The sequence below is a fragment of the Diceros bicornis genome, chromosome 2 (assembly GCF_020826845.1).
Source record: "Diceros bicornis minor isolate mBicDic1 chromosome 2, mDicBic1.mat.cur, whole genome shotgun sequence".
Taxonomy (NCBI): domain Eukaryota; kingdom Metazoa; phylum Chordata; class Mammalia; order Perissodactyla; family Rhinocerotidae; genus Diceros; species Diceros bicornis.
Window position 1 is genome coordinate 84,306,154 of NC_080741.1, and position 27,027 is coordinate 84,333,180.

General features: G+C 39.9%; 1 protein-coding gene across 11 annotated transcripts in view; it reads right to left on the reverse strand.

Annotated features, from left to right (window-relative positions):
- Positions 1-27,027, reverse strand: part of VGLL4 (vestigial like family member 4) — a 163,496-nt gene that overhangs the window by 81,507 nt on the left and 54,962 nt on the right. The window contains exon 1 of one of the 11 annotated variants that reach the window (XM_058565117.1): positions 1,667-2,199. The exons of 9 other annotated variants lie outside the window; for them this stretch is intronic. In XM_058565117.1, the coding sequence (XP_058421100.1) occupies positions 1,667-1,748 (82 nt within the window). In that variant the 5' untranslated portion in view covers positions 1,749-2,199. Of the gene's footprint in view, positions 1-1,666; positions 2,200-27,027 lie in introns of those variants that run through there. One more of the 11 variants, XM_058565202.1, reaches the window with a different exon arrangement.

Consider the following 27,027-nt stretch of genomic DNA (forward strand, 5'->3'; position numbering starts at 1 on the left):
TGTGTTACATACTACACAACAAAAAATCAACCTGGGCAAGGTTTCCATAAGCTTTTCCTCACCACCACCAACTGGCGACATAAAAAATTAATGTGGTATCAATTTCCTAGCAAGCCCTATATTCCTCTCTTAGGCTGATCGTTTTGTTTTGTTTTTGAAAATATCATATTACTCGATGACAAAGACAAGTCAACAGAAATTGCCTTAAGAGTTTTTAATTTCTTGTTCACTGAAAAAAAAAGGCTAAAAAACTAACTGCAATATGTTAATTTCACAGGCAACAAGCCCAGTCACTTGCTGCTTAGAAGGTTCTGAAAAAGTCTGCCTTTTAAATGAGGGACTTCAGAAGTAAGATGATACTTAAAGCAGCAGATTCAAAGAAAGCAATTCACCAAAATTCTCATTAGAGGAAGAACTAAGAGTAAAGAAAAAACAAAAAACCTTTTTTTTTAAACCTTAAGTATGAGATCGTATCCACAGAGTTAAAAAAATAAATTAAAAAAAAAAAAAACACGTGAATGAGATATTTTTTATCCTTGAAGGGTAAGTTTTCAACTGATTAGGCAACAGGCCTGAAATTTTTACATGAAAATTACAAGTGGGTCAGCTCACCCTCCCAAGTTTCTTCAATGTTTTCTTGTTCAGTTCACTGTAGGAGAAAACATGGAAACTGCTCCTGCTGAATCAGAAAGGAGATGTCGCCTCGATTTGTATGTGGTTACAACAAAAAACACTCCTCCTGCCAAGCTGAATTCCCCTAGAGATGCCTCTCCCGCCACTTAAACCCAGGCCATTACCACTTTTTCAAATCGCACGTAGATAATGTTCCAACAGATTAAGAAATCGCTTTTTCTCTTCTTACTACTAACAGAGACAGCTTGAAATACTACAAGGCAGTGGGGAAACACCTCATGGTTTAGTAGGAGGTAACAAACAATAAGAATTCAGAGCTTTTTTTTTTTTCTTTAATCTAGCTTTCTGGTTGGTGTGTTGTGCTATCACTTCCACAAGGGACCAGAGTGTGGAGGGAACATCCCTCAACGTGAGAACTCTCTCAGAGCTGTACAGGAAATGGGAAATCAGACAAAGAGGCAGTCTGTGCTCCGTGACACAGATGCCCTTCCAGTCCTCCAAACTGAACAGAAAAATTCTTCATTGTTTGGGACAATCACTCCCCAAAGCAAAAATTCATTATAACTTGATGTTCCCCTCTGCAGGAAATCCAAAGCACTGTTGGAATACAACACGAATATGTAGATGGTGTATGTTTAAAACAAGTATCAAAGCAAAAACAAAAAAACGACACACAACTTTTACTTGGGTCCTAGAAGTTCTTCCTCTAATGAGAACACCAACAGAAATTTAAAAAAAAATACATTTTAAAGAGTTAAAAATTTGAAGAGTTAGTATGTTGCAAGCCTAAAGCAAACTTTTAAGTTTCTATTTCTCCGCCTCCCCACCCCCCAGCCCTCTCCACCATAACCCTGAAGGCTCCGATCCAAACAACCAACTTTGTATTGAAAACAGTACATAATAACCGCTCGCCTTCCAAAGCACCCTAAAGTCCCAAGAAAGAACAAAATGCACAGAAGGCATTCAGAACCCTAAAGAAAGAGTGGCCTTCATAAAAGCAATAGAATAGCAATTTCTAGAACGGAACCTCTACCTTCATAGCACAGAATGCCGATATTGTTGTTCATCTTGTCCAAGTACTGGTAGTTCAACAGGTCCATCTTCATAAATAGCATTTATTGGGCTAGCACAGAAAACCAGCTCTTTGCGTTCGCCCCAGAAGAGTACGTTTCAAAAATCAATTACTGCTGAGAAGCTCCTGGCTCTTTTCTCAAACTTCACAAAGACGGAGGCCCGGCCTCAGATGATCAAAACAAAGTATGTAAAAGTAAAAAAAAGAACACACGCACAAAAATCGAACTCGCACAAAACCCTTCAAGGGTTTATTTGTAGACGGTATACGTTTTGTATCCTCAATTGAGCATTTAAAAATTGTTTCAGAAGTCTTTACAAGTCTTTCTTCAAAATATAAAAGGAGTAAAAAAGAAAAACACGAAGCACATTTCCTAGGACAAAGCCACGCTCGCTTTCCTCACAGCCCGCTGCAAGTTAACTGCGCTGACATGCTGGCTATGCTTGGTATGACTCCTATGTAAACGAGCTTCCTCTTCCCAGCGGGAGGGGCACGGAGCATGCTCACTGCATCCCTGGAGCTCTTCAAATGTCAGGGATATTTTCTGCACAAGATCAGTCTCTAAATGTATTAAGTGTTTGAAAGACAGAGAAAGAGGAGGTGGAGAGTCTGTACAGAGGGGCCATGGCAGAGCTGCTCTCGGCAGGAAGCAGCCCTGCCACTGCAAAACCGTAGGAGGAAAAAGAAAACCCGGGAAGTTTCTTTTTCAGGAGCTAGTAAAAAGTAAGAAATCCATCAAGGAAGCAAACTTCCATGGAATTTAACTCTGGTGTATCATCACGTTTGGGTTTCAGAAACCCAAAGTGTTTTGCTGTGGTACCTATATCACACATTTGTAAGGTTTCTTTTTAAAATTGTTTTATAATGTCCATTTATTCTTTAACTGTATATTTAAAATTTTGATGGTAATCCCCCATATAACTTCTCTCATAATCCTCGTAACAACTCACACGGACAGGGCGGATGGTTATTACAGCAGCGGAAACTGAGGCTCAGAGGGATTACACAACTGGCCCAGGGCCCCCAAAATAATTGGTACAACTACTTTTACAGTGTTTTTCCCCTAATATAACCTAAAAAACAAGCAGGGGAAGAGAAAGAGAAAGACGCAGTGAGAGAGGTTTAAGCAAGTACGACTGGTATGTCCAAAACTGAAAGCCTACTTGAAATGATGGGGGGGATAAAATTACTTTCATTTTGCCCATATGAAAGCTGTTCCATTTGTGTATCAGAGGCTAGGAGCATGCTGCCATGTTGCTCCTCATGGGAAGGATGTGAGGCTTAAACTTTGCATCTCCGACATCTAGCACAAGTAGGTGTTGTTTACTGAATGAGTGAACCACTGAATATTCAGTCTTCAGCACATGAAGAACACACTAGCAAAATATGGGAAAAAAATAGTTTTATCTTCGCAGATCACAGCTAGCTTCTGACACCATAAATAGACTAATAATTCACCATAGGAAGTGTTTCTATATTGATATTATTGTATGGTATTTAGGGATTTAGAAAATATGGAGTGTGCTATACAGTAGAACAAAACCTGAAATTTTAATACTCTAAAATAAGAGTTGAATAAATAATTTCAAGGGATTATATGTTAAAAATTCAGCAATAGTTGCATTTTGGGCAATAGGCACGTTCATGGCAAGCTGTTCTAATCAAATCTTATTTGGAGATTAATACAACACCCAATCCTGTTGCCATCACTGCTACAATAGTAGTAATAGGGATAGTAGCAGGTGAAGTAGGCAACAGAAAAATCAAGATTTCACAAGCTTTAATTTATAAAGATATTTATTAATGCTAGAATACATATTCTAGGTACTGATAGCTATGTATTCCATCAATTATAAATTAAAACACGTAATGGTATTTGGTGGGCAGGGTCAGAAGAAAACTCTATAGAATCTAGTATACATAAGATTATTGCACTTAAAACAATCTTAATATCTTTAGGTATAGATTTAAATTCAACTGACAGTTTTGGAGAACAATTATTGTGCTACGTTCTTTGACATAAGTTCTCAATCAGAAAACGTTATGAGTCATTAGCATATCCCACATGGGACAAAGTTGGCTGCACATTGGAATCAATGTGGAGCTTCTAAAAATCCTGATGCTGAGGCTGCATCCCAAAATAATCTGAAGTGAGGCCCAGCATCAGTATCACTTTAAAGAGTCACAGGTGGTTCTAACATGCAGCCACGGTTGAGAACCATTACTTTCATCTGGGAGGGAAAAAAATTACCGGCCTTAACGCACTTCATTTTATATACTTAGTTAAGACGGATAGTTTCATTTTTTTTTTGTTATTTTAATATAGTGATTTAACCAAATTCAAACAATACAGGTGTAAAAATATGAGCAAAATATTTAGTAACTTCCCTTTAATAACGCAGTATCACTTACAATGTGGTTCTCGGCCTCTGAATGGCAGTCATCTGTGTGCACACAGTCCCACAGGTATACCTTGACTTTTGTTTAGAATGATCTGTCATAAAATCCCCAGCCCCTAGCCACATCTTTCCCACTGATCTGGGATGCTAGTGTGGTGCAACTGAAGTGTGGTCCATGGAGGGGTTCAAGAACTGCTTGTTACTATCCACAAGAGACAGATACAGAATCCAAGAGCGAACATTTAGAAACTTTTATAGCAATTTGACAGAGTAATTTATGTCTCTTAAATCTTCCACCCAGACAGTCTGAGAAGCCCTGTGCTGGAGGATGGCCAGCTACAACGGCCGGACTCTGCAGTAGGGTAAACGCCCTTGGGAACCTGGCCTGTTCCATCCCAGCTCCTCACATCTTTCTCTGTATGCTGCAAGCACACTGAACTACCTACAGTTTCTTTTAAAAACTACATTATTTCACTCCTCAGTGCATATGTTCTCTCTTGGTGAAAGACTTTTCCAGCCTGTGTACCCAGCAAACACCCATTCTTCCCTCAGTACGTGGCATATGCCTCTCTTGTCCTGTGGAACCCTCGTCCTTCCATCTCATTCCCTGCTCTGTGCTATCATTTTCGTGAGTACATGCTTCTATCCTAACCAAGTCTAGGTTTTAAGAGCAAGGGCTGGGGCCGGCCCAGTGGCATAGTGGTTAAGTTCACGTGCTCTGCTTCAGCAGCATGGCGCAAGATTTGCGGGTTCAGACCCCAGGCGTGGACCCTACACCACTCATCAAGCCATGGTGTGGCAGCGTCCCACACACAAAAATAGAGGAAGATTGGCACAGATGTTAGCTCAGCAACAATCTTCCTCAAGCCAAAAGAGGAAGATTGGCAACAGGTGTTAGCTCAGGCCCAATCTTCCTCACCAAAAAAAATTAAAGGAGCAAGGGCTATGCCTTCTTCACCTTTGCAAGGTCAGTCTGGCATAAGCCTGGCACATGGTAGGCCATCAATAAATACTTGTTGAATAAAATCAGCAAGAATAAAACATCTCAAAGGCAGATTCTCAACTCCCCCCTCCCCCCTCCCAGCACACACTGCATTATCTAACTTGACATTTCTCAAACTGGATCCTGTCAACAGCTTTTGGTGACCAGAAGTCCTCACATTTGAGGAACACTCATCTAGATTCTGATCGAGCTTCAGGTTACAATCAACACATTCATTTAAAAAACCCAAATACTGGAAAATGTCAATGCTTTTTATGTTTATTCATAGGCTAATATAGTCATAATTAAAGTACCAACAGGATTGTCTTTAAGGAAATTGGAAAGATGGTTCTAAATTCTATCCACAAAAAATCAGGTAGGAAGTTTTTTTTTGTTTGTTTTTTTAAGGATGAAGAAATTTGAGCAATCATATATTTAAAACATAAAGCAAAGAACATTTTTGTGGTAGAACTGGTACAGATTAAGTAGCACTGAACAGATACCGTCATAAAGTTTTTATTGTAAAAACTTTAAATACTCTCTGTTCAGACTATCTAATTTGGAATAGGGAAACATCTAAGCCTGAAAGAAAAAAACCCTTAAAGAAAGAAGTCACAAAGGAAAATGCTGAAGGAATTGGCTGAATATACAAATTTTATGTTTTTGTACATCTGAAAACACCAAAACCAAGTAGAGAGGCAAAACACAAAACAGAAGAATCTATCTGTAACATATATTATGGTGGATGAAGGATAAATGTTCTTGGTACATAAAGAACATTTAAAAATAGAAAAACACAATCTAAAGTTTTTTTTTTTTTTTTTTTTTTGTGAGGAGGACCAGCCCTGAGCTAACATCCAATGCCAATCCTCCTCTTTTTTGCTGAGGAAGACTGGCCCTGGGCTAACATCCATGCCCATCTTCCTCTACTTTATATGGGACGCCGCCACAGCATGGCCTAACAAGCGGTGCGTCGGTGCGGACCCGGGATCGGAACCGGGAAACCCCGGGCCGTCGCAGCAGAACGTGCGCACTTAACCGCCTGCGCCACCGGGCTGGCCCCTCTAAATATTTTTTAAATGAGCAAAGCACACGAGAAACGGCCAATACATTTTTAAAAATCTATTCAACATCATTAAAAATTTTTTAAAACAAATTTTAAAAAATTTAGTGATTCTCCATCTGCCAAATTAACAAAAAGAAAAGACATTTTCAATCTTATTTAATGCTGGTGAGGCGAGATGCCATTGGAATTGGGTCTCTCCGCTGTGCAAGTGTAAGCAGATAATGCCTTTCTACAAAGCAGTCTGGCACACACATCAAGCTATTTGTAGTCTGGAAAATGTTCATATCCTTCTCCTCACACTGCACACTACCTCTAGAACTCTGTCTTAAGAAAATAATAGGGCCGGCCCCGTGGTGTAGCGGTTAAGCGTGCACGCTCCACTACTGGCGGACCGGGTTCGGATCCTGGGCGCGCACTGAGGCACCGCTTCTCTGGCCGTGCTGAGGCCGCGTCCCACATACAGCAACTAGAAGGATGTGCAACTACGACATGCAACTATCTACTGGGGCTTTGGGGGAAAAAAAAGGAGGAGGATTGGCAATAGAAAAAAAGAGAGAGAGGACTGGCAATAGATGTTAGGTCAGAGCCGGTCTTCCTCAGCAAAAAGAGGAGGATTAGCATGCATGTTAGCTCAGGGCTGATCTTCCTCACAAAAACAAAAACAAAAAAAGAAAATAATAAGGTTTGGTTAAAGAGTTACATAAAGATGCTTATCATTCTTCTATTTATAATAATGAAAAATTGAAAACCTAAAAGTCCAAAAAATAAGGGAATGCATTAAAACTGTGATATATCAATGACAGAATATGGTTAAAAAAGAAATAACAGGCCCCAAATGGAGTCATTTGCCCCACGACAGCAAACCAAGACTTAACTACAGTTTCAACCTCACCCAGAAACATGACCTTGGAACAGCCACCTGAACTTTCCCGATTAGCAGTAGTGAGGTCATCTGCATGGTTAAGACCCCTGCCTTCCCTTCCCCAAAAGAAGATGACCTGGCCTGAAACAATCCTTTCTTTTCTTTCACTAATAACCTCCTTACCCCACCCATAACTTATACCTATAAAAACTTTCCATTTTGTACAACTCCTCCAAGCACCCTTCTAATTGCTGGATGGGATGCTGCCCAATTCACGAATCATTTAATAAAGCCAATTAGATCTTCAAATTTATTTGGCTGAATTTTGTTTTTAACAACATTATGCAGCCATTATAATTCCTTCAAAAATATACACTGACAGGAGGAAGTGCTATACTCTGTACTATATGATAATAGTACTACATATGTTTAAGTGAAAACAAGTAAATAAAAATAGGATATACAAGTAGTATGTACACTACACACCAATTTTGCTTATATATTTATGAATATATACACATAAATAGAAAAAAGTATACACATGTATTTAAAAGACAAAGCACATCAAAATGTTAACAATGCCTATCTTTGAGGGATGGGCATTTTTGACATTTTTCTGTATTTCTAATTTACCTACAAAGAGCATATTCCTTATACAATCAAGGTAAGGGAGAACGAAGTTCCTCATTTTTTAAAAAGCAGGCGCATAATGAGAAAATATGCCCTGGTAAGGCATAAGCAATGGATCACATATATATCTTATTTTGAAACACCATGATCTGTCCTTTTGTCCTTTTCATTTAGATTTAACAACTAAAGATGATAAAATTCCAAACATTTGTTTAGGTCTTTGTAAGATTCAAAGATGTTTATGATGAGGCATCTGTCTAAGGAACAGCCTACAATACAGTGATGTATGTCAATTACATCTTGATAAAACTGGAAGAAAAAAAGAACAGTCCACAGGGAGAAACTCTCTGTACTTTAAACTTGCAGAGCACATAGACATATATGCATAAGCTTTTTGTCTTCTTTAGTAATTATTTCATGTATTAGTATCAATTCCCCAAACTAGAACATAAGCTTCTGGAGAAAAGGGAAACTAAGCTTCAGTTCTTGGTATAAAGCTCCCCACAGCATACAGTAAGTGCTCCAGAAATGTTCATTATGGTAGCATCTCAGCATAATGATGGCAAAACAAAGGTAAAAGCAACCCCGGCTAATTACTGGGTTAAATTCTTCTATTTGCTGGAGAGTTGTCTACCAGTCTAGAATAGAACCAGCAAAACTGTGAGCTGCTTAATAAAAGGCAAATGATCAAAATCACTCTCCAGATACTTTTTAAAAAATAAAATGCTTTCATTAGAGCACTCACACAGAAGGGGATATTTTAATGCTAAGTCTAACAATAATCTCCTCAAAGACACCGGGAAATATAAATAACCCTACTGGGCTATTTGGTTCCCCCACCAGATTCAACTGCTCTCTTCTTCCCAGGAGTCTAAGTAACCTAGATATTTATGCTTTCATTTTAACAGTTTTTTTTCCTCCTTACCACACATTTATTATTTTAGAAATCACTTATAATTTTAGAAATTACTTTAGAAATAACCTGATATGTGAATAATAATCAAAATAGACCTTACTAAGGGAAGAAAATAAGTTTGACTGTACCTTAATCTAAGGTATCAGTTAAACAAGAAGTTAGATGTGTAAAAATGTCATGTTTAAGAGTATCTCTAGAATTCACTGCAATTATGGGTACATTCTTCAATAAGATATGAATAGTCACAATAATAACGATGATGATGATGATGTTTGTTAAACACTTCACTCGTCAGGGCACTTGCACTGTTTTATCTAATTATCTTAATTACTAAGACAAGGTTGTGAGAAGGAAAGCACAGAAAAGAGTTTAAATGAAAACCTAGCATTGAGTGGTAAGAAAGAAGACCGAAGAAACCAAACGTTCTTTTCTTTTAAATATTGTTCAGAATGCAAAGTTCTGTGGCTCCTTAAAGGCTAGATAAAAACCCCACCTTCTCCAAGAAGCCCATTAGCTAGGATTAATCTCTTTATTCCACTGTATTTTAGGTTTATGCTCCACTTAATTCTAAAACAAGGCAGTCTATGAGATAATTTATGTATCTCTCCACTACCAGCTTATAAAAACTGCTTTGCACACAGTAGGTCTTCAACAACATAGCTGTTGAATTAAAGAAGACACCAAAACAAAACAATTTTCAAATACATCAAGTATCAATGATGTGAACCTAAATATCTATAAAGTCCCCTATGTTACTATGTTTTCTTTCAAGGAAAGAATTTCTAAATATATCATAAATCATTGCTTATTTCTCTAACATGGAGTTGCTCACACCGAAATGACAATGAAAGACATACAGTATTTTGTCAAATGTTTCATGAAAGCAAATACCATTAAGCCATATGTCTTGACTTTTATTGTTTGTAAAACAGTACCATTTTTAAAGTTAAAACACTCTCAACTTCTATTAAGTATTACTAGATTATTTACTTAATATAGTGGGATGTTAATACAAATATATGCACTTTTTAAAAAACTTAAAATGGTTCTTCAAATCAAAGATTTAAACTTTTAATACAACAGCACCCTCTAGGGATGAATTTTAAATTGCAAAGACAATTTTGAGACAGCAACCTGTCTCATTTGGGCCACTCTCATCTGATTTCAAACCCAGTAAGCCTCTTATTTTATTTAATTTTAAAAGTCACAGTAAATATCTTTTAACAAACAGTTCCACTCTCACTAAACTTTGCAAAAACTATAATAAAATACTAACAAAACCAATTCAATTGATATCAAATGACTGAATAGGAAATCTGCTTTATTAACACGAATGTAAAATATAAATAGTATTTAAAAGTGCAGACTAGGACTGATGTTTTAAATATGTCTGTACTGGAGAAGAGAATTTAATCATTTAGCATTCCCAAGAAAGGAGAAATCTCTTGCAAAACACTATAACTTGCCAGTTTTACAACTAGTGCCTTATACGCTTGAAACAAATGTTTCCTTACAAACAAAATGATTATTTTAGTGGTTTTCATTACTACAAACAATTTAGGTTCAGTAAATTTCATTCAAAGAACTTTCATAAATAAAATATTATTCTGATATTCACATTCTCAAAAATTATAATTATCCACAGACATATTCCTGCCAGGGTTGGCTAGAACTTACTTCCATGGTAAAAATAGGAAAATAAATCCAATGAAGGAAAAGTCCCAAATATTTAACATTTGAAGGGCTAAGAACACTGATAGTCCATTGTTTGCCCCAATCTTCAAATAACAGTTCAATTTGCCTTCACAGTATTTCATTAATTATGCAGCATTTTTCTACCTCCAGAATCACCCTTTCAACCAGTTAGGATCTAGTCCAGAAAACAGACACCACACTTGTTTTTTTAAGAGAGAATTTCAATACCTCCTCCCCTTGTGCCCCCTTCCAATAACTATCCCCCTAGGGTAACTACTATCCTAACCTTTAAGAGTATTAATTAGTTTGACCACTTTATATAGAGAGAATCATATGGTATGTACTCTTGTGTGACTGGATTCTTTCATTCAACATTATGTTTATGGGTGGTGTTATTCTTATGTGCAGATGGAAAAAAAATATCATTCATTTTCAATGCTGTGTAGGATTCCATTGCTCTAATAGATAACACTCCCTTCATTCTCCTGCTGATGGGCATTTGGGTTGTTTCTATTTGGGGGATATTACAAACAGTCCTGCTACAAATATTCAGTACCCGTCTTTGGTGACATATTGACTGCATTTCTGTTGCATACACACTTAGGAGTAGATATGTTAGGTCATAGAGTGAACATATGTTCAGCTTAAGTAGATATTGCCAAATAAAAACTACAAAGCAATTGTACCAGTTTATACTCCTGCCAGCAGAGTATGGGATTTCAGGTTGCTCCACATCCTTGCCCACACTTTTCCATTCCCACTACTCTGGTAGGTATGGAACAGCCTCACTGTGGTTTTACTTTGCACTTCTCTGACCTAGAGTAAAAACTTTTAAATGCTTTTAAGAAGCAGAGGGATAGGATTCACCACCCAGAAGAGAGGGGAAAGGGTCTAATCCAATGGCTCTCAACCAGGACGATCTTGCTTCCCCCAACCCAGGGGACATTTGGCAATGCCTGGGTGTCACAACCTGGGGCTACTACTGGCATCTAGTGGATGGAGGCCAAGGATGCTATAATGTACAGGACAGCCTCCCACAAGGAATTACCTGGACCAAAATGCCAATAATGCCGCTGTCAAGAAACTGATCTAAATAAACCATTATTAGTATTTTTTCTCCTTAGCCATATAATCAATAGCTGGTACAGCTCAAGAGGTCAATTTCCCACTGTCTTCAAATGTTATTTTCTCCCTACCGGTGGAGAGATAGAAGGACAAATGACACTTTCTATGTATTGGGCATGGCACATGGCATAGTGCTAGGTTCTCTCACAGATCTTGTTTCTTTTTAAATCTTCACAACAATGCTACGAGGTACTATCACCATTTTATAGATGAGAAACAAATAGCAGGCAAAGTAGCTTGTCCAAACTCACACACAGAGTGGTAAATCTGGGATCTGAAGCCGTGATTTTCCACTATAGCCAAGGTCTTACTTTTAACTAAAAATAAGACGAGTTTTTAAAGTCCACAATGATTGTTAACTTGCAAAGGGTGAGTTTTACATTAGATTTGCAAAAAGCAACAGAATAAAAACTAGGTATGAAAAATAGATCATTTGCAATGTTAAGATTAACACGTACCTGTAAGAACTGTACCTTAAAAATGTTAAACAAATTCATCTTCCTCGCCACACTGTGATCTCTTTGAAGTTAGATCCGTGTCTTAATTTTCTTTGTATATGCCCCCATGCCTACAGGAGTAGACATTTCAAGTCTCCTGGATTAATTATTGACCTAAAAACCCCGATGAGGGGAGACAGTTTCATGAAGCAAGGCAGATGGTTCAGATTTTCTTTTTTCACCAAGTCAACTATATTTTACTAGTACAAAATAGAATTAAATGTTTTTTGTTGAAAATATTCAATTAAATCAAATCATGGTCAATATCATCAACTTCTTTTCACAATGTAAACAGTTTCATTTTTCCAAGGAGAGATTTGCAAACATTGCCTTGTCAATCATCCTTTGGTTGTTATTTATTAATGCTCCTACTTGTGAGGACATTATAGTCATAGGGCCACCAGAAATCCATCCACTAGAAAAGCAGTTTTCAACCCTGGCCATGCATTAGAATCACCCAGGAGGCCCTGAAAGCCATGGATGCCCAGGACCCATAACTGGAGATTGACTGAGTAAATCTGGGGTGGAGCAGAGTGGGGCCCAGAAAGATGTACTTTGAATTTATACCCAGGAAACAACTATACTTAGCACTATGGTTTGGAAATAGCTCCCCGTGTAATTCTGACACGCTCCCCTCCCCTTGAGGTTCAGGACTACTGCACTGGGGATTTTGAACTGAGTTTAGTAGAGCACCTGGCTAAGGGAGCCCCAAGCCTTCCACACCAGAGTACAAATGCATCCCAGTGAGTTACTCCTGGGCAGGACTAGGGGGCAATGTGAGCCAACCTAAGAACAGCTCAACTTCCTTCCCACTGGGAAGCTAGACTGTGAGCCTGACCACTTGAATTGACACAATTCCTGTCTTGATTTACACAGAAGGGGCAAATGAACCCCCTCATTCTCAGTCTGTTCTTCTTAAACTACGGATGCTCCATACCTGGAACAGGACTAGAAATTTATAAACTGCCAATACTCGACTGTATTAAGACCAGAAATATACAAACCAGGATTCCCTATTTATCCCCACGCGGGTAGGGATGTGTGGTGTGTGAAGGCTCCTGGAAATGAGACAGCATTTACTGGAGGAGCAGAGTAGGATTTCCACAGAGTGTGTGTCTAGTTGAGGCTGGTGACGGTGAATGTTTAGCGACTCTCACAGCGCATGAACCTCCCTTCAGGCAGTTGTAATGTCACGTGTGTGCTCCTCTGATTAATGTCCACTTCCCTCCCAGTTTTCCTTATCGTTGTTTCCCCAGCATCTAACACAATGCCTGGCACCTGGTGGGTGATCAATAAAGATTTGTTGAAAGAACAAATGGGGAGGAACTCTAGAATCTAAGCTGGGAATGGAGAAAGCCAGCAGGGTTAGATGCCCTGAGGTTTGGATCAAGTCTAGGGGAGTCAGAAGGCAGAGCATGTTGACAGCTTGGTGAGCTCTGCAGAAGAACCAGGTTTCTAACAAGGCTTAGAAGATTAGACATATTCCAGCCTCCCAGAGAAACACCAATAAATACGGTGGCCCCGGTAAGAACAAACCACAGCCCTGGTGAGGGATTCAGACCCTGGAGAAAGAGAAAAGAGGGTTTAGAAATTACGGACTAAGCCAAGGAGGAAAGGCTGTAGGGGAACACGGCCATCTGCAGGTGACGCCAGGAGTGGGACAGAGGAGGAGGAGGAAGGTAGAACAGCAAGCTGAGAGCAATGATGAGCCCTAACCATGACGAGCTCTCTGCAATCTCATACTGGCTTTCCAGTAAAAAAGAGCACTAGATACGGAGTCAGAAAAGCCAGGTTCCTAGTCCAGTTCTGACCCTCACTTAGCCGTGTGATCTTGATCAAGGAATTCTACCTCACCCAGCCTCAATTTCCTTACCTGCAAAAGGGTAAAATGATAAAACCCCACTTGCCCCTCGCATGTGGCTGTCAAGGACCCAGTGAGACAATGGCTATTATAGTGTTCCAATAACTACAAAGTACATTCTTCCTAAAGATGATGGAGTTTCTCGGTATTCCATGAGGAGGAGCAAGGTCTGTCCAGACAATAAGACTGCCCTGCCCCTCCAATCCCCAAAGAACCTCAAACAGAAACAACAACTATAAAAAAGAAGCAGGAACAAAGGTCGTCTTACTGCCAGTCAGCAGTTTCCTTCTGTTTAATCAGACTGTATGCGGATTTCTGAAAAGAGAGTCCAGAAATGCCACTGCCACATACAGCATCTGTTCATCCAGAGGAGGGAAAAGTAATTTAAGACGGCTGTGGATCTGTGAAGGAATCCACACACATCTTTTTTTTTCAACTTTAAAAATATGATCATAACGTATGCTCAGTTAAATTCAGCATTCTTACCCTAAAAGCTGTCAGATATTCAAAAGTCACAATAACTACTTATCCATTATTTATTTTTATTTATTTTTTTGTATGTTTGAGGAAGATCAGCCCTGAGCTAACATCCATGCCATTCTCCCTCTTTTTGCTGAGGAAGACTGGCCCTGGGCTAACATCCATGCCCATCTTCCTCCACTTTATATGGGAGGCCGCCACAGCACGGCCTGACAAGCGGTGCGTCCATGTGTGCCTGGGATCCAAACCCAGGCCACCAGCAGGGGAGCGCGCGCACTTAACCGCTACGCCACGGGGCCGGCCCCAACTTATCCATTATTTAAATGAAACAAAAGCATATCCCGAAGACTGCATTAAAAACAGGGATCTAATACTAGAGGAGATTTACTCTGTTGACTTCACACAAAATGTACGTTTACTTACATATTTCCCCAAGCCTCATCTCTTCTCTCTTATCCACCATACGTCCCACTTCAATAAACAACATTCTTCTCTCTTCCATCTCTATGGTATCTTGAGTCAGCCCTAAAATTCTGGGGTTCTGGATAATTCCTCTCTTCTCTTTTGCTCCTCATTCCTATCCAACCATAGGCTGCCACTTTCATTTGCAATCTCAAGACAGAATTTCATATTTTATATAATACATGGTGGTAAATATTATTTACACAGTGTTCTTTGTGCTGGGTTTACGGTTGTTTTTCTTTGGTTTTTCATGGTGAAAGGATGTGGAGAGAGAGAGAGCTGTACCTCCCAGAGCGAAAAAAAAAAAAAGAGAGAGAGCTAGGGAGAGACATTTTTATCAGAACAATGAACATGAAGAATATTGTTTAGCTCATTTTCCTGATGGTCTGAATTAACAATAGCAACAATAACAGCGAGACCCTAAAGTTACAAAAGTTGTACGTTTCTTTGTTTGGGGAGAACATTGAGGCAAGCTGTCCCCTACCTAGAAGCAATCTGGCTTTTCTGTTCAATAAGAATGAAAAGATCTGCAATTCCTGGTTGTCTCTGCTTCTAGGTGAGGGTACTTATTAAAGGGTTAAGGAATCTAACCACCTCACCTGTAAAAGTAGGTATAATCCTGTTACTTTTGAATGGCTATCAGTGTTCTCTGACATTCTGATTATTCAAGGACTGCTGTTACTGGATATCTGTGCTAACAGCCCTGTGATAGAGGCTGCCAAGAAGAAAACTATGATCCTCCTTGCAGTAATGCCAATTTATACTGCGTCAAAATAACTGATTCTTCCTCCTCTCTCTTCCTCCGTTTTCCCAGTAAAACAAGTTTTAAAAAGAAAGAGAGAGGGCTGGCCCCGTGGCTTAGTGGTTAAGTGTGCGCGCTCCGCCACTGGCGGCCCGGGTTTGGATCCTGGGCATGCACCAACGCACCGCTTCTCCGGCCATGCTGAGGCCACGTCCCACATACAGCAACTAGAAGGATGTGATGTGCAACTATGACATACAACTATCTCCTGGGGCTTTGGGGGGAAAAAAAAGGAGGAGGATTGGCAATAGATGTTAGCTCAGAGCTGGTCTTCCTCAGCAAAAAAAAGAGGAGGATTAGCATGGATGTTAGCTCAGGGCTGATCTTTCTCACAAAAAAATAAAATTAAATAAATAAATAAATAAAAATAAAGAGAGAAACATGAGAAAATACAGCATTGCACCTGCATACCTGGAGGTGTCTGCTCCCCACAGCAATAACCAAGTGGCCGTATTTTATTTATAGACATTCTCAAGGTACAACTGCTTAAAGCACAGGCTAAAACACTTCTAGTTTGGCCTGGAACCACCAACGAAAGGTACACCAGTGTATTTTCCTTTGGAAGGCTGACATGTAAAACAGAAGCCTTCTTCCTCTTATTTAGGCAAACACAGGGCCCAATACCTTCCAATCACCTTCTGACAGGGCACTGCAATGTGTTTGCTGTTTTCATATCATGATCAATTAAAGAACCAGCTGCCAATTGTAATAAACTGGGAAGGCCACAGAGAAATAGAACACAAACTCTTTCTAGACTTCCTTTTACCCACCTGGCATCTGGCCCACTATTCTTCATGCAAGAGTAAAAGTATGCCCTCAATTCTCACTCATAAATGCACAGATAACACTGAACAAATCGAAGAGAGTTCAAATAACTTGTCCAAGATGCACTTATGAAATGTTTAAATGTCTACTATGTACACTTGGTACATGAATGTGAAAATATTTGGAAGACCCAAAAAGTGCTATTTGGCTGTTGATAGAAGACACTATACAAAGTGTAGCACCTAGAATTTTTTTTTCCTGATAGAAGGATGCTGCCAAGCCCCAGAAGCAGAGACATCTGAAAATGCTCCCATACACACCTGACCCCTAACTCCCAGCCTCAGGTACAGATTTATCCTGCCCAGGGCCATGACAGAGGTAAAAATCTAGAAGTTAAACCCAACAGATACAATTTTCATGCCTCCAAGTACTGTTTCCTTGTCTTCGGGACCCTAGACACATGGCGAGCAAGACATCCAATAAACAGTACGGACAGAGTGCCATGTTAATACAAGCACCACCTCACTCTCTTAGAAGTGACTGGTTTGAAGATGAACAAGACAGGGTCCTCATCCCTGAAGAGCTTATAATTGAGGACAGACCACAAGAACTGCAAACATACAACAGAAGGCAGAGGAGGGAGAGATCCTATTTTATGAAGAGACTTGGGTGTGGGCTTCAGAGAAAGTGGCCTTTGTCTGGGCCCCTAAAAGAACAGAACTTCAAAGCAGGGTTGAGGGACAAGGCATTCCAAACAGAGCATTTCATCCGACACAAACAAAATATTTGATGTACCTCACTGATTTTTCCATAGGCATATTAAGTGAACTCTAAGTGATTACTTAGGACAAAAGTAACTTAAAACATAAAAATATTTAAAATGCCCAATCCTGGAGTCAGTCAGAAGTGGGTTCCAATCTTGGATCTGTCAAGGACTAGCTATGCGAGTTTAGGCATATTACTTAATCCTTCGGAGCTAGTTCTCCATCTTCGAAAAATGTGGATCATGATTCCGCCCTCAGAAGACTGATCACTTTTATCACAGCATTTAATACAGCCTGTTAGAACTACGCATGGCTCTGTCTCCCCAATAGACCAAGACCAAGAGCTCCTCGAGGACCAAGCTCTTTGCTTGTTTACTCTGAGACAGTTAGCCCCACGTGCGTACTAGCAGACATCCAGTAAATGCCAAGTTCTCTTCCCTATTTTGGATTTCTATTTAATGAAAATATTTTCCTTTGTACTATAAAGTATGCTGTTCTTCAAAGTGTGAAATATCCCAAAATTTGAGTTTTACTTTGTACACTTCAGCAGATCTCTATTCCAGTAGGAGTCTTTGTATGATTAATGTTACAGGTTTAAAAATTATATCTCTTTGGGGACTTGGGTATATGAAACACCAGTGGAAAATCACTTAAATATAGTTCTAAAAATTAAAAAACTTTGAGATCCTAAGAGAAGACTCTTAAGCTTTACATTAATTGAACATTCATTTCAGCTTTGCTCCCAATAGATCAAGAAAACCACTGAACACCAAACAGCAACCAAAACAGTTCATTGCACATTTCAGTTTCCTCAGGGTAGCCGTGGGACCAAACAGCAAGATTATCATACACACAAGTCTTCACAAAAAAGAACACGTAGAGGAGTGACGTCAGCATCATGGCAGAGTGAGCTTCCCACATTGAATTCTCCCCCTCTAAGACACAACAAAAAGGACATTCATATTCCAACATAAGCTATTCACACAACACAGGGGACGTCTGAGGCACCCAGGAAGCCCTACACCCAAGGACTGAGGTGCTGGAATCCCCAGGGTAAGTGGAAGGAGGCAGTGGCCTCTAGGTGCTAGGGACCCACCAGCAGGGGGGTGAGCATGTGCCCCCGCACCAGAGGGAGCAGCAGTTCAGGACCCACCGCGCCACAGCCCCAGCTGCTCCGGCTGGAATAAGCTGCGGCCCCAGCTGCCCTGGCTCCACTGTGCCACGGCACCAGCTCCTTTGGCTCAACTGTGCCCTGGCTCCAGCTGCATCAGCTCAACAGCGCCCTGCCCCCAGCTCCTTCGGCTTGAGTCTCCCGCCCCCCCAGCTCCAGCTGCTTCAGCTTGGCCTGTGCTCAGGCTCCAGCTGACTTGGCGCCAGCAACTTCGGCCCACCACACTCCAGTTTCAGGCTCTTCGGCCCAGCGGTGCTCCAGTTCCAGCTTCTTTGGCCCAGCACACTCTAGTTCCAGCTTCTTCAGCCCAGCGCACTCCAGCTCCAGCTTCTTTGGCCCAGCAGAGCTCCAGTTCCTCCTTCTTCAGGCCAGTGCACTCCAGTTGCAGCTTCTTTGGCCCAGTGGTGCTCCAGCTTCTGCTTCTTCGGTCCAGTGGCACTTTAGCTGCAGCTGCTTCAACCCACCCACACTTGAGCCCCAGCTGCTTCCGCCTAGCTGCGCTCCAGTCCCAGCTGTTCCCATGCTCCAGCTCCAGCTGTTCTCATGCTTCACCCCCACCAGCCTCTGCTCAGCCATGCTTCAGATCAGCTAGGGGCCGACGAGAATGCCCACAGACTGAGGCGGGCCAGAATACACAGCCCTCGACCCCCACCCAGTGGCAGCAAGAGGAAACTGCGACGATATATTTTCACTATGAGGAAAAGTAAGCCAACACCGACAGGCACCATGCAAAAATATATTAACTCTCCAGACCAAAAGGAAAATGACAAGCACTCAGAAGTCAACCCAGCAAGCACAGAAATGTATAACCTTAACGACAGAGAATTCAAAATAGCCATCATAAAAAAGCTTAATGAAACACAAGAAACCACAGACAATTCAATGAAATCAGAAGTTTCTTCACAAAAGAGATTGAAACTGTAAAAAGAAGCCAGTCAGAAATCTTAGAGATGAAAAACACAAAAGAGGAGATAAAGACAAATCTGGAAGCCTTAAGCATCAGCGCTGACAATATGGAGGAAAGAATTAGCAATATTGAGGACAGCAATGCAGAAATGCTCCAGATGGGGGAAGAAAGAGAACTAAGACTAAAAAGAAATGAAAAAACTCTCTGAGAAATATCTGACTCAATTAGGAAATTCAACATAAGGATTATAGGTATTCCAGAGGGAGAAGAGAGGGAAAAAGGAGCAGAGACCTTGTTCAAAGAAATAATAGCTGAGAACTTCCCAAACCTGGAGAAGGAGCTGGAAATACCAGTGAATGAAATAAATAGATTTCCTAAATATATCAATATGAAAAGACCCTCTCCAAGGCATATAGTAGTAAAGCTGGCAAAAGTCAACGACAAAGAAAAGATATTAAGGGCAGCTAGACAAAAAAAAAAATAACATACAAAGGATTTCCTATCAGACTTTCAGCCAATTTCTTGATAGAAACTTTACAGGCTATGAGAGAGTGGAACGATATATTCAAAATCCTGAAGGACAAAAACTTTCAGCCAAGAATACTCTATCCAGCAAAAATATCCCCCCACTACAAAAAGTGCTCAAGAAGGCCCTCATCCCTGAGGAAAAAAAGAGAAAGGGGATTCAAAGTTTTGAACAAGGGGGAAAACAGGTCGACAAAACCAGAAAAATTGCAGTCCTCTACCAAAATAGATTAGCAAACACTTAAATATAAAACCAAAGATCAAGGGAAGGTAAGCACCAAGCATAAATATAACCTCATCATGTTGAACATGAACTCACAACACAAGAAGGAATAAGATGTGACAACAATAACTTAGAAGGGGAAGAGGAGAGGGATCGAACCGACTTAGTCTAAGGGAATAAGAAGCCATCAAAAACTGGACTATCACATCCATGAGATTCTTTATACAAACCTCATGGTAACCACTAACCAAATAATCAGAACAGAATCTCACACAATAAAGAAAGAGAACCCCCATACAGAACTACCAAACTAAATTGGTAGTCCGAAACACAGGGGACGAGAAACAAAAGAAATGCAAAAGAACCAGAAAAAGAGTGATAAAATAACAACAAGCCCCCATGTATCAATAATTACCCTAAATGTAAATGGACTGAACTCTCCAATCAAAAGACACAGAGCGACAGGATGGATTAAAAAACAAGACCCAACAATATGCTGCCTCCAGGAAATACATCTCAGCTCTAAAGACAAACACAGGCTCAGAGTCAAAGGATGGAAGACAATACTCCAAGCTAATGGCAAACAAAAGAAAGCAGGTGTTGCCATACTTAGACAAGGTTGACTTCAAGATAAAACAGGTAATGAGAGACAAAGAGGGGCAATATATAATGATAAAAGGGACACTCCACCAAGAAGACATATCACTTTTAAATATATATGCACCCAATACAGGAGCATCAAGGTACATAAAGCAACTATTAACAAACCTAAAAGGAGATATTAACAACAACACCATAGTAGTAGGGGATCTTAACACCCCACTCTCCTCAATGGACAGATCATCCAGACAGAAAATAAATAAGGAAATAATGGACCTAAACAAAAAACTAGATGAGATAGACTTAATAGACATATACAGAGCACTCCATCCAAACACAGCCGATTAGGGCCGGCCCTGTGGCTTAGTGGTTAAGTGCGCGCGCTCCGCTGCTGGGGGCCTGGGTTCGGATCCCGGGCGCACACGGACGCACCGCTTCTCCCGCCATGCTGAGGCCACGTCCCACATACAGCAACTAGAAGGATGTGCAGCTATGACATACAACTATCTACTGGGTCTTTGGGGGAAAAAATAAATAAAATTAAAAAAAAAAAAAAACAAACACAGCAGATTACACATTCTTCTCAAGTGCACATGGAACATTCTCAAGAATAGACCATATGTTGGGAAACAAGGCATGCTTATATAAATTTAAGAAGATTGAAATCATAACAAGCATCTTTTCAGACCATAATGCCATGAAGTTAGAAATCAACTACAAGGAAAAAACCAGGAAAGTGACAAAGCTATGGAGACTCAACAACATGCTACTAAGCAACCAATGGATCATTGATGAAATTAAAGGAGAAATCAAAGTATATTTGGAGACAAATGAAAATGAAAATACACCGTACCAACTCATATGGGATGCAGCAAAAGCGGTCCTGAGAGGGAAACTCATAGCAATACAGGCCCACCTTAACAAACAAGAAAAAGCCCAAATAAGCAACCTCAAACTACGCCTAACAGAATTAGAAAAAGAAGAACAAACAAAACCTCAAGTCAGCAGAAGGAGGAAAATAATAAAAATCAGAGCAGAAATAAATGAAATTGAAATTAAAAAAACAGTAGAAAGGATCAACGAAACAAAGAGCTGGTTCTCTGAGAAGGTAAACAAAATCTACAAACCCTTAGCCAGACTCACCAAGAAAAAAAGAGAGAAGGCTCAAATAAATAAAATTAGAAATGAAAAAGGAGAAATTACAACAGATACCACAGAAATACAAAAGATTATCAGAGAATACTATGAAAAACAATATGCCAACAAATTGGACAATCTAGAAGAAATGGATAAATTCCTAGACTCATACAACCTCCCAAAACTGAATCAAGAAGAAATAGAGAACCTGAATAGCCCAATCACAAGTAAAGTAATTGAAACAGTAATCAAAAACCTCCCAAAAAATAAAAGTTCAGGACCAGATGGCTTCTCTGGAGAATTTTACCAAACCTTCAAAGAAGACTTAATACCTATCCTTCTCAAACTATTCCAAAAAATAGAGGAAGATGGAACACTTCCCAACACATTCTGCAAGGCCAACATCACCCTGATACCAAAGCCAGGCAAAGACAATACTAAGAAGGAAAACTACAGACCAATATCCCTGATGAACACAGAAGCAAAAATCCTCAACAAAATATTGGCAAACCAAATACAGCAATACATTAAAAAGATCATACACCATGATCAAGTGGGATCTACACCAGGGACAGCGGGATGGTTCAACATCAGCAAATCAATCAACGTGATACACCACATTAACAAAATGAGGAATAAAAACCATATGATCATCTCAATAGATGCAGAGAAGGCTTTTGACAAGATCCAACATCCATTTATGATAAAAACTCTCAACAAAATGGGTATAGAAGGAAAGTATCTTAACATAATAAAGGCCATATATGACAAACCCACAGTCAACATCATACCCAATGGGAAAAAAACTGAAAGCCATCCCTCTGAAAGCAGGGACAAGACAAGGGTGCCCACTCTCGCCACTCTTATTCAACACAGTACTGGAGGTTCTGGCCAGAGCAATTAGGCAAGAAAAAGGAATAAAAGGAATCCAAATAGGCAATGAAGAAGTGAAACTCTTGCTGTTTGCAGATGACATGGTCTTATATATAGAAAACCCTAAAGAATCCATTGGAAAACTATAAGAAATAATCAACAACACAGTCAAGTGGCAGGGTACAAAAGCAACTTATAGAAATCAGTTGCATTTCTATATACCAACAACGAACTAACAGAAAGAGAACTCAAGAAGACAATCCCATTTACAATTGCAACAAAAAGAATAAAATATCTAGGAGTAAATTTAACCAAGGAAGTGAAAGACCTATACAATGAAAACTATAAGACATTACTGAGTGAAATTAATGATGACATAAAGAAATAGAAAAAGATTCCATGCACTTGGATTGGAAGAATAAACATAGTTAAAATGTCCATACTACCTAAAGCAATCTACAGATTCAATGCAATCCCAATCAGAATCCCAAGGACATTCTTCACAGAAATAGAACAAAGAATACTAGCATTCATATGGGGCAACAAAAGACTCTGTATAGCTAAAGCAATCCCGAAAAAGAAGAACAAGGCTGGAGGCATCACAATCCCTGACTTCAAAACATACTACAAAGTGACAGTAATTAAAACAGCATGGTACTGGTACAAAAACAAACACACAGATCAACGGAACAAAATTGAAAGTCCAGAAATAAAACCTCATATCTATGGGCAGCTAATCTTTGACAAAGGAGCTAAGGACATACTGTGGAGAAAGGAAAGCCTCTTCAATAAACGGAGCTGGGAAAACTGGACAGCCACTTGCAAAAGAATGAAAGTAGACCACCTTCTTTCGCCGTACACAAAAATTTACTCAAAATGGATCAAAGATCTGAAGGTGAGACTTGAAACTATAAAACTCCTGGAGGAAAATATAGGTAGTACACTACTCGCCATCAGCCATAAAGGGATCTTCTTGAATTCCATGTCTACTCAGACAAGGGAAACAAAAGAAAAAATAAACAAGTGGGACTTCATCAGATTAAAGAGCTTCTACAAGGCAAAGGAAACCAGGATCAAAATGAATAGGGAACCCACCAGCTGGGAAAAAATATTTGCAAACCATATAACAGACAAGGGATTAATCTCCATAATATATAAAGAACTCACACAACTGAATAACAAAGAAACAAACAACCCAATCAAAAAATGGGCACAGGAAATGAACAGACACTTCTCCAAAGAAGATATACAGATGGCCAATAGGCACATGAAAAGATGCTCAACATCACTAATTATCAGGGAAATGCAAATCAAAACCACACTAAGATATCATCTTACACCCGTTAGAATGGCTATAATCACCAAGACAAAAATCAACAAATGCTGGAGAGGCTGTGGAGAAATGGGAACCCTAATCCACTGCTGGTGGGAATGCAAACTGGTGCAGCCTCTGTGGAAAACGGTATGGAGATTCCTCAAAAAATTAAAAATAAAAATACCTTATGATCCAGCTATCTCACTACTGGGTATCTACCCAACAAACCTGAAATCAACAATCCAAAGAGGCTTATGCACCCCTATGTTCATCGCAGCATTATTCACTATAGCCAAGACATGGAAGCAACCCAAGTGTCCTTCAACTGATGAAGGGATAAAGAAGATGTGGTATATATACACCATGGAATACTACTCAGCCATAAAAAAAGACAAAATCGTCCCATTTGCAACAACATGGATGGACCTGGAGGGTATTATGTTACGTGAAATAAGCCAGAAAGAGAAAGACAAACAATGCATGATTTCACTCATATGTGGAAGATAAACCAACACATGGACAGATAGAACTTTTTGGTGGTTACCAAAAGCTATGGGGGTGGGGGGTGGGCACAAGGGGTGGAGGGATGCATTTATACGGTGACTGATAAACAATGACGTACAACAAAAATTTCACAATTAAAAAAAAAAAAAAGAACACATAAAGTCTGCTTGTTTATCTATTCTAACACTAACTCAGAAGGACCCGGGCATACCGGCTTTATCAACAAACTTCCTGCTGTATTGGAGAGGAGAAAAACCCTCAGGATGGAGTGCTGGTAAGAAAGTATTCTGAGGCAACAGACCGAAATTCAAGCTGCCTACAGCCCCAGCACTCTGCCCCAACACTCCCCCGTCACAATCATTCAGCAAATCGCTACCCCGGAAAGAACAATCCCCATTTAAAACAGAGTAATAATGAGAAAGAAATCACCAGCGAATGATGCAAATAAAGTACAAGACAAAAGAAGGAAAGGAAATTACAAATAACAAGCAGTTAAAGAAAACACACCAGAGAGATTATACTGCGAAGAATTTGAAAGTTATAAACCAATATTTCTCTATGAGAATTAAAAAAAAAGGCGTAACTTCTCTGAAATGAGAGCTCAGAGAAGAAACAGCGAGACAGTAAGGGGAGATGAAAAGATAGCTAGCAAAGTTCAGAGAAGAAACTGAAAAGAAAAATTAGGCTATGACAGAAGTGGATGTCACATTAAAAGCAATAAAAGAAATAGAGACATTGATGAAAACCCAATTAGGTATATGGAGGATAGGCTTCAGGAAATCACAGCAGTGCATTCAAGGATGAGCACATGCCTTCCAGATGTTTAATGTAGACTTTCTGGAAAGAAGTCTAAGAGAGCTATCAAATGAGACCTTCTTCTCTGGCTAACATGGCATAGCCATTCTGCTACTACAAAGGAGGTCGGCCCGCGGACAGAGCCACATGCGGAGAGAATCACAGGGAGACGAAGCCTGCACCTGATAACACCAGGACCCTTTTAATCAAAGTGCACCTACAGCCAATCCTACCTTCCGAGTTTTCAGCTATGTGAATTAATGAATTCCTTTTATTTTTTAAATCATTTTGATTTGGTTTTCCATTACTTGCAATTGAAAGCTTCTTGATATAAGAGATTAAAAAGCAACTGAAATAAAAAAGCAAAATTTTCATAATTTTAAAATAACACACCAGGAAGACAAGAAATTAACAACTGAAAAAGTATTCAAAACAATAGGAGAATGTAGTTAAGTGGCTTGCTATAAAATTAACTTATCAAAATCCAATATGAAAATAACATTTTATGTGCGGTAGACACAATCTGATGGCTAACTCAGAATACAGTCCCAACTCTCTTCTCACCTCCACTAGAGGGACTGAGGAAACTAAATACTCTCTACTCCAGAGTTTCCTGTAGGTAGGAGTAGCCATGAAACAGAGACCTGATCAATGAGACATAAACAGAAGTCTGCTTTGGGCTTCTGGGAAAGCTTTTGCTTGTCTTAATAAAAAGATCAGATATGGCTCATGATACCCTTTTTTTCTCCCTTCCCAAAATTACTGTCTTGAATGCAAATGTGATACCTGGAGACAAGGCAGCCATTTTGTGACTATGATGTGAAAAGCATGAGAAGGCCACAAGAGAAACTTAACAGTGGTTACCTCAGAAAAACTAGGAACTTGAGATGGGAAGGATTTTCTTCACTGATTGAATTTTCTTTCTTTTTTTATTTAGCACATTTTTAATAAAAACTAGTAAATAAAGATAATTACTTTGGAAATACAGAAGAAGAAATTACTAGGAGTCACTCAGTAGTTCGGAGGTTTTAGAGTGGGGACAAGTAAAAGTCAGGTAAGCAAAATAGCAAGGGAAAAGGTGTTCAGACTATCAAAATGACATGAGCCATGAGTCTACTGAAGCAACCAGGGTTTGGGGGGTGGAAAGTCATAGAAAACATAAGTGAAAAGATAAAGGGAGGGGCCAGCCAGGTGGCGTAGTGGTTAAGTTCACGCACTCCGCTTCAATGGCCCGGGGTTCACAGGTTTAGATCCCGGGCATGGGCCTACTCACCACTTGTCAAGCCATGCTGTGGCGGCATCCCACATATAAAGCAGAGGAAGATGGGCACGGATGTTAGCCCAGGGCCAATCTTCTTCAGCAAAAAGAGGAGGATTGGCAACGGATGTTAGCTCAGGGCTAATCTTCCTCACCAAAAAAAAAAGGTAAAGGGGCCAGAGGATGAGGACCAGGAATAAATTGGACAGAAATCAGACTTGACTCTGTACAGGAATGTGCAGTAGTGAAGACTCCCTGTAGGTTCCTTTTGGGGGGAGGGAGAGTGTGATATGATAAAAACAACGTCTAAAAATCAGTCCAGGATACAGAACAAGTTGGGAAAGAAGCAAAAGAAAAAGAAAGTGAAAATCACAACTAATTCATCCAACCCAATTCTCAGGTTTCAATATTAAATTAGCAGTACTTTACAAAAACTTTTGTTGTTGCATATGTTGAAGAATTTGGACAGCTCTGTTATTACACACTACTGCTTTACATATCATTATTTCTGAGATTAGCAAAATCATGGATTAATTTCTCTATGCTGGGGCCGGCCCCGTGGCTTAGCGGCTAAGTGCGCTCGCTCCGCTGCTGGCGTCCCAGGTTCGGATCCCAGGCGCACACCGACACACTGCTTCTCCGGCCATGCTGAGGCAGCGTCCCACATACAGCAACTAGAAGGATGTGCAACTATGACATACAACTATC